Source organism: Berghia stephanieae, chromosome 4 (assembly GCF_034508935.2).
Source record: "Berghia stephanieae isolate SIO BIC M18660-M18661 chromosome 4, UCSD_Bste_1.3, whole genome shotgun sequence".
Lineage (NCBI taxonomy): Eukaryota > Metazoa > Mollusca > Gastropoda > Nudibranchia > Aeolidiidae > Berghia > Berghia stephanieae.
In genome coordinates, this window is record NC_088363.1 from 57,026,401 (window position 1) to 57,048,021 (window position 21,621).

At 34.9% G+C, this 21,621-nt stretch overlaps 1 protein-coding gene across 1 annotated transcript; it reads left to right on the forward strand.

Annotated features, from left to right (window-relative positions):
• Positions 1–556: 556 nt before the first annotated feature.
• On the forward strand, positions 557–21,065 carry LOC144970886 (protein YIPF6-like). Its single transcript, XM_078911019.1, has 7 exons — positions 557–615; positions 5,152–5,247; positions 6,779–6,857; positions 11,440–11,482; positions 12,172–12,309; positions 13,211–13,371; positions 13,738–21,065. The coding sequence occupies exons 1-7, from the start codon at positions 589–591 to the stop codon at positions 13,866–13,868; spliced, it is 675 nt and encodes a 224-aa protein (XP_078767145.1). The 5' UTR covers positions 557–588; the 3' UTR covers positions 13,869–21,065.
• The last annotated feature ends 556 nt before the right edge of the window (positions 21,066–21,621 follow it).

Consider the following 21,621-nt stretch of genomic DNA (forward strand, 5'->3'; position numbering starts at 1 on the left):
GAGACATGACGACTATTTGGCGATATTACAATTTTTCTGACAGAGACAACACTTATAACGGCCGGTTATTCATTCATTTTACACCTGAGTACAGTGAAAGAATGTAAGTAAAGAGCTTATTCCAAGGACTCAACTACGCGCAGAGCGAGGCTCAAACCCAGGACCTTCCGATCCGAAAGCGATAGTCATAGCACCACATAGCCGCACTACTACAACTACGACTACTACGACTACTACTACTACTACTACTACTACTACTACTACTACTACTACTACTACTACTACTACTACTACTACTACTACAACAAAACAACAACAACAACTACTACTACTACTACTACTACTACTACTACTACTACTACTACTACTACTACTACAACAACAACAACAAAACAACAACAACAACAACAACAACTACTACTACTACTACTACTACTACTACTACTACTACTACTACTACTACTACTACTACTACTACTACTACTACTACTACTACTACGAAAAATGAGTACGGAACAAGATCAACAACGGACATATTCTTCAGCGGAAAGAGACAAGAACAGTCGGTTGTGTCAACAAACATTAAACATGGCTGACGTGGAGTTTCATGATGAGGTAAATTTACAGTATAAGATTTGTTTGTATTGTTTATTACTCGAGTTACACTTAAACTTAAAGCTCTCTAATGGATTGTCACTTAACACTACTGTATCATTGTTTCCTTCTTCATACCAGGCGAGATTTCCTAGCTTTATTCAATTGCCACTAGATAACTGCCGCCACTCACTCCACTGTCACTTTCTAATTCTAATTTCTACACTACACACGACCCAAACCCCAAGTCCAACTGATCACAATCACACTCACACTCACTCACATAACAAATTACACTGAGAGAGACGGGAGACTTTCCGAAAGCTGTCGAAAAACACAGATATAAAGTTATAAGGAGAGAGAAAACACAGCAAGTGTACTTAGGGCTTAGGGACAGTGTTACTATTTATTACTAACACTGTTCACTGTTACGTGTACTCCACTCCTGCCCACCGTGGGGACGTCAACAAAGGAGCTTTCGGAGGTCTCCACCGAGTTGCATTTTGTCATTGATTGTCTTGGAATTGGGTTGCTTAGTTTTTCCTGATACTTGGCAGAATCACTTTCTGAGAGGGAAACAGTCAAGTGGTTTTCTTCCTTTGTAAATCAAAATGATCTCTCTGTTTACATCTCATTCACGATGAGAAAATAAAATAAATAATAATATGCACGAGGCATGTATCTCCACCGAAGTGGGCAGTTACGCGATTAGTCCGGGTATGTTCGTCCGGTAGAAGAAACAGAGTCAACACTCGAATTTCATTATCCGTTTCGTAGTAAAAAGAGCTTGTAAAATGAAGGCAACCCCGTTTTTATACCCCTTGTGACGTCACAAACTCACGGGAAGAAACAACACACAACAGTGAATGGAACTCACCATGACACCCAAGGTTACCCAGCATGAGAACAATTCACGATTCACAACAACAACTTAATAGCCAAACAACAACAAACTGGACACGGCGTCTAAACTGCACTATAAATCTGACCGTTTAGTTTCCCGCTGTTCCGAGCGCCGACGTAACCTCACCCGACAGGTAACCGGGGTCAACAGCGGTCAGCCGATATCAATTCCCAGAACGTAGATTTGACGTGCATTGGGTGATACCAATGGATGATTTCCGTACCAATTAACCTCACGATCTTTGTGACGATGCAATTCCACCCAAATGCAAAGAATTCTCGCAGACCTCCTCTTTCCATCGGTCCAATTTTTATTTCAATATCTCCAGTACTTATTCCACAAGCCGTGATTCAAATTCACATATTTTTCTATAACATTTAAATAAAATTACTTGTAATTACCTCAGGATTCTAAAAAAACGTTGCTATAAACTTCAAATTTTTTTTGGTGTGATTCACAAGGCACAAGTTTTACTACGAAATGAGGTAAGTTTCATTTACTCTTCAGTTTTCATTATTTTGTAATGATTATTTTTCCGCGGTAGGTCAGTAATAATGATATTACCTCTTTAGCCTTGTTCTTGAAACGTAATATTTCGCTGCAGTTTTATTGTTAATTATATTTTTATTTTTTATTTTTTTCAATGATGAGTTAATTTGATTTTTAAATTGCATAATTTGAATTATCTTGCTAATGTTTAATTTTAAATGACAGTGTGTGTTGGGCCTCAACTTAGCTCAACTGCTTGTTAGAATTTTCCTGCCCCCCCCCCTCCCCCCCACCCCCTTTCTTTCACCAAATTGGGTGAAGTATTTGGTTTTTCTTTTTCCAAATTTTATGTATGCTGTTATGTATGCATGGATATGAGAAGTAATACAGAGTGTTTTAAAACTCATTTTATTCATTAATTCACTATATCATTGCTTACATCGCTCAGTCAATTTTGAATTTTCTCTTACAGCATGGACCACACAATTGCAAGTCATAACCAAGCAGTGAATTCATTATGTAGGACATGTGGTATGATTTGTTTAACACAGAAAGAGAAACGTGCCCGCAAGAAACCATTTAAATGTTCAAATTATTCTAATGACATTCTTTTAGTCTATGGGACTGACACGACATTGGACAAGCAAGGAGCACACTCATAATTTATGTGTAAAAAGTACACATTATAAAGCACATTGAACACACGACTCATTAGCTTCTTTGTATTTGCTCATTGCCAAGACGTTAATAATAAATAAATCAACCTTGAAACGGGTTGCACTTGCATGTTTGATATCGACAGAGTAGAATATAACAACAAACTCCAAAACGCAGGAGAGACTTTCAAATCTCATGCACGAGCCACTCACCCTCTGGGATGGTCCTATTGCCTCTGAATTGGACAGAATACCGCATTACACAACAGGCTTACCATAGCAGATCATTCATTGGCAACCACGGCCACAAATACTTACAAGAAAACAATTATCCAACAAACAAAGAACTGCACCCACGACCCACTCATCATTGACGACGCATGCAGTATTGTATTAATTTTCGACAATATAAACAAGGCCTATAGTCATGTGCACAACTTTATTTCACACACAAAATCGATCAAAGCAGACACAATCCAATATATTCAAAGTGCAATAAAACATTACACGGATACATACAGAAAATATTTTCCAAACAAAATAATCCCAAAACAACACCTCCTTGAGTACCAGTGCATACCACACATCACTCAATATAAGTTTGGACTTAGACTTCTTGGAGAACAAGGCACAGAGACCTGTCACCAAACAACAGCAAAATTGGAAAAAAAGAGCATCCGACATTATCAATGATATGAATAAAATGCGATTTGTCATCAACGCAATGCAGTTAAAGACCAGCCCCAAACTACACTGACGAGTTTGAATGCTCGTAGCAGATATATTTTTGTTGAGGAAAAATACGTTTTTTGTGAGGAGAAGTATTTACATCTTGTCTTTATAATACATAAAATTCAGACAAATCCATAGCAACGTTTTTTTTTCTCTAATTTTTGAAATGTTGCACCCGCTATATTTTTTGTGTAATTTGTTACCGTTCATTGATAACTTATATTGAGAAATCTAGTAATACTATGAAAAAATAAAAAACACACAGTAAAAGTAGAAAATATAAACTTTTATACCAAGTAGTGATATTTCAACTCATTCAATATGGGTGTCTAACAGACAATAAAACAAAACATTGTTAAATTGAGTGAAACGGCAATCCCCGTTAGGTAAATTCCTCTCGGTGATTGACCGCTCACCGTGACCGGGTCAGCAGGTGTCAGGAACGGGATACCGTCTCAACTAAACTGTTGTTGTTGTGTACGCTGTGTGGAACATATTGAAACATAATAATAAATACGTTCCTACAGTATTCCTCTTTGCGGTAGAGTCTGGGTGAGGCTTTTGTGTGATCTCAAACTAAGTACACTGAATATGCTCATGGAATCTACATCTGCTTCATATTTGAACTATTCCCCTTTGTCTTTCTTACTTTTTCTTGGGTACCTTTGTTACCTTTATACTTTTATTATAGTTTTAATTTTGTTCCTTTTTACAAAATAACCTAAATGTGTCACAAGCGCATAAAAACCCTCTAAAAATACAAACAACAAGTAGACTTCCCTTGCTGTGTGTTCTATCCTGAGTTGCTTTTGTTTTAGATTGATGGTACTACCATTGGTAGTTCGGTCGTGAATTATTTTGCTTTAAAATTAAGATGAATCTGTGTTGTCTGTCTCTTGACTGCTAATTCTAACCTTTACCATTACTTTCCCTGTTTTCATCATATATTAAATATAAATTATCATTACACATGCTTTCTGGATTTCCATAGATACACTTTTTTTTTTGTACACTGCATGGTTGAAGTTTGAATTCATGATTTATAGGAATTGAGGCCATAAAGAAGTTGATGACTGTGCTTATGTATTTAGCACCAAATCTGCCGTCGTAAGGAAAAAGACTGTATTTTTACTTGGAATAAAAGGCCACATACTGTCTTTTTCCTTAAGACGGCAGAAATATATGCATCACAGTATTGACTGAAATTTTTTGGTATGATGTAAACTATGATCGGAGTACGTTACAGTTGTCTTTGATTTGATTGGACAGAATTTTAGACAAATAAATGAAGGAAAATCCTATACTATTGTTATAGCCACCATAATATAGATGTGTATAGCTTTTGATAGGTTGTACCGATTAGAATGTTCATCTGCATAATCCATTAAATGGTACACCACTCTTTTCGAATAGTTTTGCATAGAGCAGTTCCAATGAAGTGTATGTGCCTACAATTATTAATCATTATTTCTAAGTATTGATGATCAATAGTGAAACTTCTTAGTCAATGGTGTAAATTGATGCTGCTCAATATCAGATTGTGCCTAGGGAAAGTCAGGAAGATTCAAAATTAACCCTTTTAGAGAAACAAAACAAAGTTGTTGATATCACTGGATTCGGATTTTGAAAAATCTCTTATATAGAATATTGCCTTTTTATTGTTGACTGAGGAAGAAATAAGGTGGGAAATTTTCCTTGTCATGATTTTTTTTTCTTTTTCTTTTTTAACTGATTGCATGCTGTAAATATTAATATTTTTGTCAATGACATTTTCAGGTTAACGTTTCCTTGGAAGGAGACATTGATGTCCCTGGGATAGCCAAATCAGATGATGAACTCTCCACCCTTGATGAGCCCATCAGGCAGACTGTGGTATGGAGAGATTTAGTTGTATTTTTTGTTTTTTTTTGATAACTATGATTGCAGAAGTAGCTGTTACAAGAATTGACATGCGAATTTGATCTAGCTTACGTTGTATAGGGCATTGCCATAAAAAACGTGAAATCATTATACAAAAAGAAAAATATTAAATTTGATCTTGTGGTCTGAAGCTGGATCCAAAAATCTGCAATAAAGTCTTCTTTATCTATAAATCTGTTTCATTTTCTTAGCAATGTTTCCATCTATTGTGATAATATGTTCAAGACCATGACACAAATAGACTTTAAACAAGTTTACAACATTTTCCTCTCTGTTCTGATCTGATAACAATTCATTTGATAATGGCAAGTCGCCATAGTTATTTCTGCACACAAGTTGGTTTATCATAAATTTCAGGCAAAATAATTATCAATCTTTAAATTCTCTTGATTAGATATAAAAATTGTCGTTTCCAAAAAAGCAAATTACATTTGGTTGAGGGTCTAGATGTTCAAATGAATTGATTACAAGACAGACATGAGCTGATGTGCATTACTATAATGGCACACCTGATTCTGGCACTGGCTTATACAATAGAATGGAAGAGCTGATTAATTTAACGTATGAGAGCATATAAATTCTGAGATTTAAGCTGTTTTTGTTTTTTTTGCAAGGAGATGACTTTTTTTTCCCCTTGTTAACCGAATACAATTTCTAATTTGGCCATCTGACGAAAACTTCTCTTGATTGTACCAGCATTGTTTTTGTGATTAAGCATCTAAAAAATTGAGCTCTTATATAGCGTATCATTTAACATGTAGGACGAGATATGCATATAAGGTGATACTACAATTTTATTTTTTTTCGGATAGAAACAACACTGATAATAGCTAGGTACTCACTCTACACCTGAGTATGATGAGAGAATTATAAGTGAAGAACCTTTTCCAACGACTCAACTATCCGCTGTTCAGAGGGGGACTCAAATCCAAGATTATTCCATGGGAGCCAGTTCATTTACAATCTTGTTTATTTGTTTTGTTTCTTTTTCCTTAGTATATGTCCTCTTTTTATTATTTATTCTGGAAAAGAAATTATCTCTGATATTGATATTCTATTAGAGATGAAATTAGATATGATTACTGCTCGAAGCAGGTTGTAAAAATAAGTTCTTGCCACATGTTTTTACAGCATTCTTCAAACAATAATCATATCTATTTTCATCAGTTAAAAGAAAATATTTTTCCTTTTGAGAATCTAGTGAGAGTGTGTACAATTTAAATACAATTAGTGTGTGTTTATTAAAAGTCCCATTTTTAAACAAAAAAAAAAAAAAACCCACAAATAATATTGATATAATGCTGCTGTTATCATTGTTAATGTTCTTAACGGTCTTGTTGTTGTCTTTTTAAAAAAAATTTGTTTGATTGTTATTGTTTATAGTTTCGTTAAAAAAATTTGATCTATTTTTCTTTTTTTTTTCTTCTTAAAAAAAATAATAATAATTTGCCATCTTTTAACCTCCCTATTTTGATAACCACAGATGAGGGACTTAAGAGCTGTTGGGAACAAATTTGCACATGTACTGATACCCAAACAAAGCAAATTATTGCTGAAGGAATGTGAGTAATAAATTTTCATTTTGAAATGATCCAGTCCAATCCGAGGCTGTGATGGTTTCATAATTGAAGATTAATGTGGCACTTTTATGATGGAATATCGCCCAATCTATGCACTGTGTGTGTAGCTGCCTAACAGGCAAGACGTGTGTTGTACGCTGTTGTTTATATGTCGTGTTTTTGTGGATTTTCTTGGATTCTATACAGTTTTAATCTACATTTTTATATCCCAAGAATTGTTATCTAACGGACTTTTAAAATATACCACTTTTGTTAGACTTTGTCTAGGATTTTTTGTGATTTTACGTGATTTTCTACTTTACGTCTTCATATTTAAAATGGATTTTATCTTGACAAGTGCTCACCAGGCCCTATTATTATTATCAATTTTGGAAATTTTATTCACGAATCAATTTTTATATCACAGAACTATTTGTCGTGAACCCTTTTCAAACAGTGACTGTTTTATTCAAAAATATTTTTATAAGAAGTTGCGAGGTGGAAGACGAAAACAGAGACCAATTATCGTGAGAACTGGTCATCGGCCTGCCCCCTATCACCACCCACCAAGACCCCCACCAACACTGACACCTATACTACGAGACAATTCATTGACTAAAAACGCACCTTACGACAACTCACCAATATCACATTCCAATTATTTCCAGAACGACCACAGAGACAGTAAACAACAGCAAGATAAACAACACACAACTGAAATCGGTGAACTGATGTCTCGAAACCGTCCCTTTCTTCGACCTCCTCACGCATTAATTAACGTCCCCATTTCGACTCAAGTGCAAACGGAAAACCAATCAAAAACAATAAATGACACATCTTACAACAAAAACAATCAACGTGTTGCTAATATCAACACTCAATCATGCCAAAATAAGACTGAGGAGATAGCTGATCTTGGAAAAAACAATACACATTGCATAGCTAAAGAATTAAGGAGAGAAAGAAAATCTCATCCTCACAATTTTCGAATATGCCATCTGAATATAAATAGTCTACGAAACAAATTCGACGAAATTCAACCATTACTTTTGGACAATCTGGTGGACAGGCTTATCATTTCTGAAACTAAAATTGATTCAACCTTTCTAGACTCATTGTTTGCAGTTGAGGGCTTCAGATTTGAACGTCACGACAGAAACAGCAAGGGTGGAGGAATAGCAACATGGATAAGATCTGACATTGCAACCAGAAGAAGACCGGACATAGAATCACCCAACATAGAGGGCATCGTCCATGAAATAAATCTAGGCGATGCTAAATGGATTATATATTCCATCTACAGACCACCATCAACAAAGGACGAGATATTTTACAAACAAGTCAGTCCCATGATAGACAAAGGCGTCAAACATAATGATAATCTGTTGATAGTTGGCAACCTAAATTACGATATGAACTGTGAAAACAAATCAAAAACTCTATGTGATATATGTGATGTTTTTAACTTAGAAAATATTGTATGTAAACCAACATGTTTTAAAAAGAACTGCAAACCGTCTTTAATTGATGTTATGCTCACCAACAAACCCCATTTATTTTCTAAACCTCTAAATTTTTCAACAGGCGTCAGTGACTGTCATAATATGATTTCCACTTATATTAAACATAATGTTCCACAAATTAAGAAAAACAAAATATGTTATAGCAGCTTTAGGACCTTTTGCGAGAAAGGTTTTCAGGAAGATTTGCATTCTGTTCTAACCAAAACCAGTAATTCAGAAAACGACGTAAATACTGAATATGGAGAATTTATCGATAAAGTAATTTTAATCTCAAATAAACATGCCCCTTTCAAAACTAGATACCCACTAAGGAAGCCAGTACCATACATGAACAGTGAATTAAGAAAAGCTATATACAGAAAAAGAATGCTTCATAACAAATACTTGAAAGAAAAAACAAAAATATCATGGGAAAGTTATAAAGAACAACGAAATTATGTGGTAAAATTAAAAAGAAGTTCAATTAAACGTTACTTCTTAGAAAGGTGCACCGGAGGACAGAAGTCAAAAGATTTCTGGCCAACGGTCAAACCATTCTTATCGAAGAAGCACAACAAAGATCAACAAAAGATTGTACTTCAAGATGGTGATAAGATATTGAATAATGTTGGTGATATCTGTAACAATTTTAACTCTTTCTTTGTAAATGTTGCAAATGACATTGGTAAAGACGTTGTTTTTGATCAAGAAACTCACCCAAGCATCAAATCCATCAAAGAAAACTTACCTGACCTTCCGAAATTTGAATTCAAAGAAACTGATTCACACACTATCCAGAAAGTTATCAACAATATCAATATTAAGAAAGCAACTGGTTTTGACAAATTTCCGGCCAGACTTCTTAAAGCTGGCTCCCCCGTGCTGGCTGAACCAATAACGAATCTAATTAACAAATCAATTTCTTTTGGTGTGTTTCCTGATCAATTGAAATTAGCACAAGTCACGCCTTTATATAAAAAACAAGATCCTCTAAATGTGAAAAACTATCCTCCTGTTATCATTCTACCTGTTGTTTCCAAAGTATTTGAAAAAATTATATTTCAGCAATTATCAATATATTTCGATGACTTTAATCACTACTTGTGTGCTTTTCGTAAAGGCCATGGTTGCCAAACAACACTTTTGCGTTGAATTGAAGATTGGAAATAGGCATTAGACAATAACAAATATGTCGCTGCAATCCTCATGGACCTTTCGAAGGCTTTTGACTGCTTGCCTCACAACATTCTTATTGCTAAACTAGCTGCCTATGGGCTAGAACAAAAAGCTTTTTATCTAATTGACAATTACTTGAGCGGGAGAAAACAACAAATAAAATTAGAGGATGCTGTGAGCGAGTGGGCAGGCATTAAAAAAGGCGTTCCACAAGGATCAATTCTTGGACCATTACTTTTTAACATTTTCATAAATGATATATTTTACTTTATCAGAGAGGGAAAATTATATAATTATGCTGACGATAATACCCTGTCATATTCTCATTCAAATTTCGATATGCTTTTAAAAACTATTGAAAATGAAAGCGAAATTCTTATCAAGTGGTTCGAAATAAATTGCATGCAAGCAAACCCGGACAAATTCCAGGCAATTGCAGTAGGTACAAAAACACACACAAAGAAACCCACGTTCAATATAGGAACTGCAAGTACTACATGTGAAGAAATTGTAAAATTCCTAGGGATCGACATAGACTACCAACTAAAATTTAATTTACACATTAAAACCATCTGCCGTAAAGCTTCTCTGCAATTAAATGTCTTAAAAAGGCTTGGAAAATACCTTTCAAAATTGAACAAGTTAACAATATTTCACTCTTTTGTATTGTCAAATTTCAATTTCTGTCCACTAGCTTGGCATTTCTGTTCTAAAACAAATTGTGATAAACTTGAAAAGATACAAGAAAGAGCACTGCGTTTTATTTATGAAGATGACAAAGGATCCTACGACCAATTACTTTCAAAGGCCAAAGTCCCCTCCCTACAAATAAGACGAATGAGAACAATTGCTTTGGAAACGTTTAAAATTTTATACAAAATTGCTCCTCCTTGTCTATCTGATATGGTCATTTTGAAAAATAACAGATACAATTTTAGATATTCAAACCTCCTTGATATTCCAAGGGTCAGAACAACGTCTTATGGCAAAAGATCTTTCAGATATTCTGCTGCTGTGCTTTGGAATGAACTTCCCGAGCACATCAGGAAACTTTCAAATTTTAATGTTTTCAAAAATCATATCCTCTCATGGAATGGCCAGCCATGCAAATGTAATATTTGTAATTAATCTAATACTTTAATAATTAACTGTAACATTATATATATTATATATATAATATATATATATATATATATATATATATTATATATATATATATATAATATATATATATATATATATATAATATATATGTTACTTTTCTTTGTGTGTCATGATTGGAATCTTGATGAGGGAATGTTTTAAAGGAAAATGTATTACTATGTATTTTTATGCACTATGTGTTATAACCTGTGTGGGTCAAAGGCTTCTATTAGCCTGACTACATTATCTATGAAACATTTTTAAAATGCCGACAATAAATAAATATTTGAATTGAATTGAATTGAATGCACATACCAATCGACTTATAACTTTTCAGAAAACAAGGGCTATTTTTTTAATACTTAAAGAATACTCAATGCAATGCCTTCTCAGATATATGCTTAATGTAACGTATTTGCCTTAATGTCAGCTGCTAAGTAAAGTAATATGACAATTCTATTAATATTCATTACGCAGTGCTGTCATTGATATCAATATCTTTGGACATAAACACAGTGAGCATTTGTTGTATTTCTATATGTGACTTACCAGTAATTTAAGAAAACATTATGCTATGTTTTCTGTCAAGAGAGGCTATTCCTGGCAATCTCTTATCTACTGTGAGATGATATGGGGCTACAGACTTTGGAAGCCTGAGCAATAACTGTTTAAGACAACAAATACTGTAATATTATTATAATATTTTTTTATTTTCCTCAAATTGTTCAAATGTGTATCAAATATATACTCTTGTTATTTTTCAGGGGATCTTTGGGGACCATTGGTGCTATGCACATTCATGGCAATGTGAGTATTGTCAGTTATTCTTTAACTTTCTCCTTCTTTAAAAATAAACTTTGAATCCATTCATTTCACCTTGGGCAGTCAGTGGGTAATAATTATGATGCATACGGGTATTATTCAAGAAATCAAAATATGGATTGAGTGATTAGATACATATTGTATATTTATATGTGTCGGAGGGAATTTCTCTAGGTGGGTTTCATCTTGTTTCGAAAAGACATTTGTTTTCATGTATTTATGATTTCTAAAAAGATTACCACTATCTTTTTGGTTGATTCCACCCCCCCCCCCCCCCCCCCCCCACCAAACTCCCTTAGCGGTAAATTGTGCTCCTCATAGATTCGTTGGTTTATACAATAATAAATTCCTTGTTTTGATTTTTAAAACTAACCTTCAGATTATTTTTTTTTTTGTTCAAGATTTCAAATTATTGCTTCTTGGTTAATTATTGTAACAATCACCGAGTTTGACTATTTTCCATCCTCTTTACTTTACCCTTTGTCAGTTTTTTTTTCAAGGTAATGATTTCTTTGCTCCGTCAGATTATATTTAGAATAAATTTTGGCCTTTTTTGGTGTCATTACTCATCATGTGTAGTAAAAGAAAAGTGAAATTTAAAAAAAAAATAATTTTACCGAACAAAACTTTTTTGTATCCTTTAATTAGTAAACTTGTAATCATCCATCACCCAGAATGCTACAGGGTTCCACAGATGAACTCAATATGATGGGTGAAAATGATGGAGGGCCCCAATTTGCTGAAGTGTTTGTGATTTACTGGGTTGGAGCTTCTGTCGTAACCCTCAATAGTAAACTTCTCGGTGGAAATATGTAAGTGAATTATCTTTGATTTTTGTTTTCTATGAAAAACTTTATAACCACATACCGATTATGATAAATCAATTTTGACATAATGCTGAGTCCCAATTTGTGAATAATATAAACCGTTTATCCCCCTGTAATCATAAAACAAAGTATATGAATGTAGCGTATAGTCATCAAAACTTCGAGAGATAGGCTTAAGGCATTCATTCACTTCAAGAATGCAATGTAGACATAAACAAAAAGGAAAGGGGGCTTTTCTACTGGTTGGCAAGGACTGGGCCAATGGCAAGTTGCGATGCCATCAAGTGACACAATATGCAAACCGGGGAAATCCTTTGCTTTAAAGGGAACTTCACAAATACAATCGCAAGGGGTTTATTTATAGATAGATAGAAATGATAATGTTTAGTTTTGATTTAGATGGTTCCAATGATACCAAGCTGATAGTGAAAAATATAGTTGCTTAGTGGTAATGTTGGGGTACTTTCAACATTTTATTCATATTTTACATAACTTTTACATTTTTCAAGGGTAATTTTAGGAGTTTTAGACACCTTTCTGTTTTGAAACCAAAGAAAATGGATTCTAAAGATATTTTTACACAAGAATCATTTTCATCTTTTTTTCTTTCTTTTTTCTGAAACTCAGGATCTTGAACTGCACAAGACCTGCGGATCCCCTTAACCATCTTCTTTCAATATTTAATTAACTCATAGGAAGAGGAGGATTAGACTTGATATGATTATGCTTTTTACTAAATTAATCTGCACAAGTAGATATCTGTTGACTTCTCCTTTTTCAGTGTCCTATCAGTCACTCATTATTCTTTTGTTTTTGTTTTTTTTTTGTTTCTGTATGTTTTTATTAATAAGCATACTTATTTCATTATAAATAATTTTTTTTACAGATCTTTCTTTCAAAGCATATGTGTGTTGGGTTACTGTGTTTGTCCATTGGCCATTGCCCTCATTGCCTGCCGTGTCATCTTGGCTGTCAGTAGTGCTTCAACTCTATTGTTTTCCATTAGATGTCTCTGTGTTTTGGCAGGTTTTGGATGGTCCATATTTGGTGAGTTATTTTTATTTAGTTTCTTCTTTACTTACTGTACAATAAATACATTGAAAAATGCAGAAATTTCAGCACTTAAATCTATGTGCTATTTACCTTAACTCTCTTGAGTTCACCCTCATTGAAAATCAAACAAAGTTGTTCGAATTTCTATGAATATGAACTCGAGAGAGTTAACATGCAAGACCAAGTCAAAGATTGAGATTGACAGAGATTATGTATTTGTGTTATAATGCAGCAAACATTACTTTTTTTTTAAACTTCAAAGTTACATGTATGAAATGTTAAAAAGTTCTCGAAAACTGAGCTAAATATAATAAGATGGCATCTTTTTAATGAGTATTCTACACTTTTTTTTTCCTTCAGCATCGACAGCCTTCCTTGGAGACAGCCAACCCCCTGGTCGGAAAGTCCTGGCTATGTACCCATTGTGTCTGTTTTATTTTGTCATTAGTTGGTTAATCATTTCTCACACTCATTCATTGTTCCAGTATTAGACATTTAAATCGATCCAACTATTTGAATAATCTTCACACGTGGGATTCAGTTTTATTCTAAGTCTAAATGACATCATGTCTCATATTTTTCACCAAAGGGCAGTGATAGCTAAGCATTTTCAGACCTGCCAGTTCTTCAGAGTTTATCAAGAAATTCCTGCTATACGTTCTCATTCCCTTAAGATTTCCTTAATTTCAGCAATTTTCTTAATTTTGATTATTTATTATTATCCCAGAAAAACACATCATTATCATCATAACCACCATTATCGCCATTATGACATCTTAATTAACATTACAGATTTACCTGGATACCTACCTGGATACCTCTGTATAGAGCTTTTAGACTTGGTGTAGTCTCCTTCGCTCCTCCTCATCTATTAATGATTGGACCAATTTTTATAATTGAACTTGTTTCCTAGGGTGTTGCTTATCTCCAACTCTGCTTTGAATTTATTCAAATTTTTTGCTGATACTGTGGTTTCTTGTAGTTTATTCCAGTTATTTACAATTCTAGATGAAAAAAAGTTCCTTCTTTCATTTGTTTTAAAACGTTCTTTTTTCAGTTTCTTGCTGTTTCCTCGTGTCTGAATGTTCTTGTTTGGTTTAAGGAATCCTGCCTCTACCCTGTCTATTCCCTTTACTATTTTATATGTTTGGATCATATCTCCCCTTCTTCTCCTGTAATCTAAGGTCGGGAGATTTAATTCTTTCAATCTCTCACAGTATGTTTTGTCTTTCAGGTGTGTGATAAGTTTTGTTGCTCTCCTTTGCACTCTTTCCAAACTGTCTTTGTCTCCCTCAAACTTCGGATACCATATGCAGTTAGCATATTCCAGCTTTGATCTAACCATAGTCTTGTAGATGGTAGTCATGTGTTTTGTTTTCAGATTCTTGAAATTTCTTTTCACTATTCCGAGTGTTTTACTAGCCTTAGATTGAACATCTTTAATTTGCTTCTTGAAGTTTAGCTTCCTATCAATAAATACTCCTAGGTCTTTTTCCCCATTGGATTTCTGCAGGGGTTTTTCTTTCATTATATAGTTTGCTTCTCTGTTGTTTTTTCCTAGGTGAAGAACTGCACATTTATCTACATTGAACTCCATCTGCCATATTTCGGACCATTCTTCAAGCTTTTTCAAATCTTGTTGTAAGGTGTTTCTTTCTTCTTCTGTATTAGCTACTCCATAGAGCTTAGTATCATCGGCAAAGATTTTACATTTAGATGATAGATTGTCTGGCAAGTCATTGATATAAATCAAGAAGAGAACTGGTCCCAGTACACTTCCTTGTGGAACTCCACTTGTTACCAGTCTCTCTGTTGATGCTGTTCCATTCACTATCACTTTTTGTCTTCTATCTTTGAGGAAATCTCGGACCCATTTGATTGTCTGATCATTAATTTGATACTGTTCCAATTTCCTGATTAGGCGCCAGTGTGGAACTTTGTCAAATGCCTTTCTGAAGTCGAGGTATATGACATCTAAATTGTTGCCTAATTCCAGGTCTCTCGTCCAGTCATCCATTGTTTCAAGTAGGTTTGTTACTGTAGACCTTCCCGCCATGAAACCATGTTGATCTTTGCTGAATAGTTTGTTCTTGGTCATATGATCAACCATTTCTTCTCTAATCAGCTGTTCCATGAGCTTGCAGACGACAGATGTCAGGCTCACTGGTCTGTAGTTTTCTGGATTTTTTCTGTCTCCCTTCTTGAATATGGCTGTGACGTTAGCTTCTTTCCATTCCCTTGGTAGTCTTCCTTCTTTCATCGACTGGTTAAATATCTTGGTTAGGGGTTCTACTAGCTGCTCTGCTAAGTTTTTTAGGATGTAAGGATGAAGTTTGTCAGGTCCAGGTGATTTACTCTCCTTTAGGTTTTGTAGTCTCTTCATTACTCTCTCTTCAGTAATCGGCCATTGTGTAGTATCTATATTACTTGTTTTAGCAATATCTGGCAAGTTTTTCTGGTTCTCCACTGTAAAGACACTTGCAAAGAAGAGATTTAGCACCTCTGCCTTGTCTTCATCTTCAGATGCCCAAGTGCCATCTTCTTTTTTTATGTCACAGGTTCCCTGTCTTGTCTTCATTTTACTGTTTACATAACTCCAGAATACTTTAGGATTTTCTTTCGTTTCCTCTGCTATCTTGTTCTCATACTTTTGATGCGCTTGTCGGACTATTTTAGTAGTTGCGTTTCTCACTCTTTTGTATTTGTCCCAATCCTCTTCCTTTTTGCTTCTAGAGTATCTTCTATTTACTGCCTTCTTCTTCCGTAATGCCTCTCTCACTTCCTGCGTCATCCAAGGTTGATTTCTTCTCCCAACCCGGTTCCCTCTGCTTTTCGGGATGTTTTTCTCGAAGCATTGGTTAAGTACTCTGGTAAATCTACTCCAGTTGTTTCCTACGGTGTCCTCGATTAGTATTTCCTCCCATTTGATATGCCCCAGTTCCTCTTTCATACTCTCTAGATCAGCCTTCCTATATCTGAGTGTCAGTTTTTCATCTACAGTCTCTGATGTCGCCCTCAGTTTTAGTAATATGGTCGCATGGTCGCTTTTTCCCAGTGGGTGGCTCAGTCTTAGGTCGATTATGTCATTTTCTTCCTCCATCAATATCAAGTCCAATACGTTGGGCTTTTGGTTTTTTCTCTGTCTCGTGGGTTCTTTTATTATCTGTTGTAGGTAGCAATCTTCAATGGTTTCTATGAAACTTTCCTCCAGGCTTCCCTCTTTTGGTTCGTCCATCCCTTTCCACTCCAGTTCCGGCATGTTGAAGTCTCCCATAATAATTATCTCTGAATGCTTTTTTTGTGATGCTCTCCTTATCATCTCCAACATTCTCTCATTATTTTCTCCTGTGCTATTTGGGCTCCGATAAATCACTCCTACTAGTATCTGACTTTGTCCAGTTACTCCAATCGAGCACCAAGCGCTCTCCCTAAAGTCGTGATCTGTGAGTTCCTCTATGGGGTTAACCTTGAGGTTCTCTCTCACCAATAAGTATACTCCTCTGCCGGAAGTTTCAAAATCTCTGCTAGCTATTATAGTGTATCCCTCAATACCTAACTCTGCTATGGTTGGGTGTGTTGTTGCATTCTTTGGCTTAGCTTCTGTTATTGCTATTACATCTGGATCTTCTTCTTCTGCCATAGCCTTTAGCTCCTCTCTCTTATTCATCACACTGTCTGCGTTCGTGTACATGAACTTCAGGGTATTTTTCATATTCACGTGCTGCCCCTCCTTATCATTTACTGGTACTTCTCTTTTTTGAATTTTCTTGTTGTCTTCGAGTCCTTGCTCAGAAACATTTTGGGCAATTGGACTGACACGTTTCCAATATAGTCATTCCTCATCCCAATCCCAGTCATTTCCTCCAACATCGCTGTCTCTCTTTCTTATTTGTTCACTAAACTTCTCCCTGAAAATGACCCTTTTCTTATATATGACTACATCTTCCCCTGCTTCTCGTCTTCTCCTCAGCTCCTCTCTTAACTCCTTGGCCTGCTCTCTTTGCATAATTGTTTGGTCTGCTCCAATATACACCTTTTGTAAGCATTCCCGTTTATGGTCTTTCAACTGTTTGCTGTTCCTAAGAGCAGTGTTACGCTGATCCGTTGACATCAGACTTATTTTCATGGGTCTTGGTCTATCTTCTCTTCTGCCCAATCTGATCACTTGCTCTATAGGGTTGAGGCTGTCTTTGTTTCCATGAACCTGCAACTCTTTGAGTACCATTTGGGCTTTTCTTATATCTTCCTTGTTGTCGCCATCTTTAGCTTCTGGTATGCCATACATAATTACATTTTTCACCCTCTTAGCCCTTTCATTTCTCTCCTCTTCTAGTTCCAGGTTCTTTTTCACCATTGCCTGCTTCTTCTCCTCAGTTTCATTGATTTTCCTCATTTCATTTATATCTTGTCTTACTCTATCTGACTTTTCTTCTGTACTTCTCTTGAGTCTCTCCTTAATCTCACTCGCCTCAGACATAGGGTAGGCCTCTATCTCATCCTTTGCTGTTGATTTCACTCTATTTCTATCATCTCCTCTGTGAATTCACCTTTTTGAATGATATTCACACTTTTATCTACGTCTTCTACTTTTTTCCTGAGTTTATCTACTTCCTTTTCAAGCTGCATGAAATTGCCCAAGAACTTTGAGGCCACTTTGTTGCAGGACTTAGAGCAGTAGTAATGCAGCAGCGGACATTCTTTTTCTGAGTCTTTCTTCAACAGTTGATAGGTGTCATCATCTATCTTTTCACACAAAGTATGAAACCACTGGTCACAGAGCTCGCACTGTAAGCATTTCTCAATCTCTTTGCATACATATTCACATTTTCCGCAAGTCTCAGTCTCAGCTTTTGCTTTTGCCTTATTTGTACCCATCGGTGCAGGGCTTTCTTTCCTACTACTGCCACTACTAGTACTGGCACTGCCAGATCTACCTTTCCTACTACTGCTGTTTAAGCTCATCTTCTTACTTGTTAAATGACCAGATCTATCTAAGTCTTAGCTGTACTGTATCACTGTATCTTGTCGTTCACTCCAATCTGATAAGTATCTAACTAATCTCAACTAGATATCTCAAGTACACACACAAGCCGGAATCCTCTCGAAGGCAGAAATTACATAAATCCAATTCGAAAATGAACAAGTTTTGATGTCCGATATTTCATTCAAGTTTTGTGTTTCTGGTGAGGGGAGCGAGAAGATTCAATATCAATATTGAATAATAATATTGAGTACTATTGTCACTGCCTAAATATTTCTAGAATTTAGATCAAGAAGATTGAATCAGGAGAGAAATGTAAACCAATTTGCGCCCAAAATTTACAGAACTTTGTATTTAAAAAGTTGACAAGTCTTCTATGTACTGGTACTTCAACTGAAGCCCAAGCTACATACCAGTTACTGCTACAGGTGTGCAGAACAACCAGATAAATAATGGAGGAAAATCGATGATTTGAAAGTAATTCAGTTTCGTGATTTCAGGGTTCAAAGATAAAAACAGAATCCCCGCATATTTAAATAAGTGATATAAATTAATTGTCATAGGTTTGAGACAAATCTGTAAGTCTGCTAGTAAGATATATATATTTAAAAGTCTTGTTCATTTCTCAATTACTATGAAAACAGTATATACACCGTCACAATTGATGACATGACAAATTATTTTGATTAATTGATATGTACCTTATTGTGTGAATCAATTAACGAAATATATGCATACTTATTGAAGCAAATCAGGTCAAGTTTTCTTTTTCTTTTTAGACTCTTTTTGTTCATTATTTTTGGTCAATTAAGGTAGAGGCTTCTATAAAATAAAGGTTTAACAAAGTAGAATAGAAACTATTATTTACGCATCAAATATTATGTATCGCGATCACTGCATCATTCAGTTTATAGTCCATAAAGTTTTGCTTTTCCCATAATTAATTTGCTCAATTCTAAGTTTCCCAAAATAAAACAAATCATTAATTTGCATGAATGTAATATGTGATTTTATTTTGGTCAGATTGAGATAATCATTTTTTTTATTAATTTCCATTTATTTCCCTTGTCATTGAATGGGAATAAGTGACCGACAGCCAAGGATCTGGAAAGAATATATAAAAATCATTATTCTTAACAAGTTTGTAACAGTCTTACTGATTCGTACCGTCTGTTTTCCTGTGAAACCAGTTCAATGAATAGGATTACATGAATATACTTTTTCAATTATTTTTTTTTAAATGAGGGATATTGATTGCTGTGTGGATACTCATTTATTTTTCATTTATTGTCATAATCTTTTTGTTTATTTATTTGTTATTTGTTATTTGTTGTGACAGAAATCCACAATACTGTAAATACAGCTGTTTCTGTTTTGACTTGTATTATATTAAAGATGGTTCTGTTGCGTTACCCTTTGCGAGATATTTGATTATTGGGAAATATACAAATTCAATAACTCACAGTAATGAAAGAAAGAGTATGAATGTGTGTTCGTAATGACAAACACAGAGAGAGAGAGACACACAGAGCGAGAGAGAGAGACACAGTGCGAGAGAGAGAAAGAGAGAGAGAGAGATGTTTCCTGAATCTATTTTAATTATTTTAAAAACTTCACTCATGTTTGTTTTCTCATTTCCAGTTACAGTGGAATCCGGATAAAGTCAACACTTTTAAAGTCAACACCTCTTGTTTGTCTCAGATTTATGTCCTTTACCTAAGTGCGCTCCATTGATATTTGGTAAAGTCAACCTTGTTTATAGTCAAGCAATCTTTTCGGTCCTGCAGTGTTGGTTTTCAGTGTTGGATTCCACTGTATTACAAGATTTTAACATAATGCTCATTTGTCCCTCACAATTTATTCTGCTATACAGTCAAATGAAAAGGAATTAAACTGAAATTCGTTTTAAAATATATTGACGATTTAATGAGGTCCGTGACCTAGATGCTGTTGTGGTGAAAACGATTAGGTCTGCAGTTTTAGCTAGATAAATAATGGGATTGACTGTGATATGAATCTCAGTTCCGAGCGTGAAGGATTAAGCACAACTGAATAATAAAAAAATCCTTTTAGAACCTGTAGACTATGGAACCAGAGTTTATCCGGATTTCTGTAGCATGAAATAGGAAGTCGCATTTGGTCACATTTGCTTGCTATTTTCTGAGTAGCACGCTGGTCTATTTCAGAATACTTTCTTCCAGATCTAAAATCATATCCAGCAAGCTACCCCAAAAACTGATGGAAAGCAGAGAAACACTTCGGACGTAATTCAGATGGATGAGTTTTGTGTATGAGTATGAGTCAGATTTTGATTGAGATGATAACTTGATCTCGGGATGGATTAGCTGAAAATATTATAGCCTATTGTTTGCCATCAATTCAACTTGTAGAAATCAATCTTTGTCCCACCTCCTCGCTTAAATTGGTAAATTAAAATTATATTGTTTATCTTGCACACAATTTAAGGGATTTGGTATCTTATTATTAATTGCATGTCAGGGGTATATGTAGAAATATTTTCTCTCTTCCAAGGATGGAAGGCTATCAGGCTAGATTGAAATTCTTTATTAATAAGCTACATCTTTGACTTGTCTCCGATCATGTGATAAAATAACTTTGCGCAATTTTAAATTGCCTGTGGTACAATTATCTTATACTTGTTATATATGGGTACTGTCGACCAAATAAATTAAATTGATTTTTAAAATCACCTTTTTTATTGACTGTTGTTGCTGTTGTTGTTGTTTATGACTGTAGTTGCTTATATGAACTTTGCAAGTAGTTTTCCTTCAACTTCAAGACTCGTTTGGGACGAACTGAAAAAATATTAATTTGACTTTCTTATAACAAAGCAGGATGTAACTTGTGCTTTCAGTTTAATAGTGTAAGCTAGGTTAATCTCGGGCAGGTACTCGTTTTACAACTGAGTATAGTGTAAAAGTGAGGCTTTTTCGAGGACTCACTTTGCAAGGCTGTGCACGTGGGACTCGAATCTGGGACTTATCGGTCATGAAATGAGTATTATTGTACTTGACCACAAAGCTGAACACTGGGTTTAATTACTATACAGCATGAAACGTTAACTTTAAGACCAATTGAAACAAATGGCAACAGCTATTGACGTAAGACACAAGCCTGTGTGTGGTGTAATAATCGCAGGTCGGACGGTAATCAAGAGGTCTGAGGCTCTATTTAAATAATAAATAAAATAATTTTAATCAGTAAAAGTCCCTTATTCATCTCATGAGGGATATTTGTCTCTA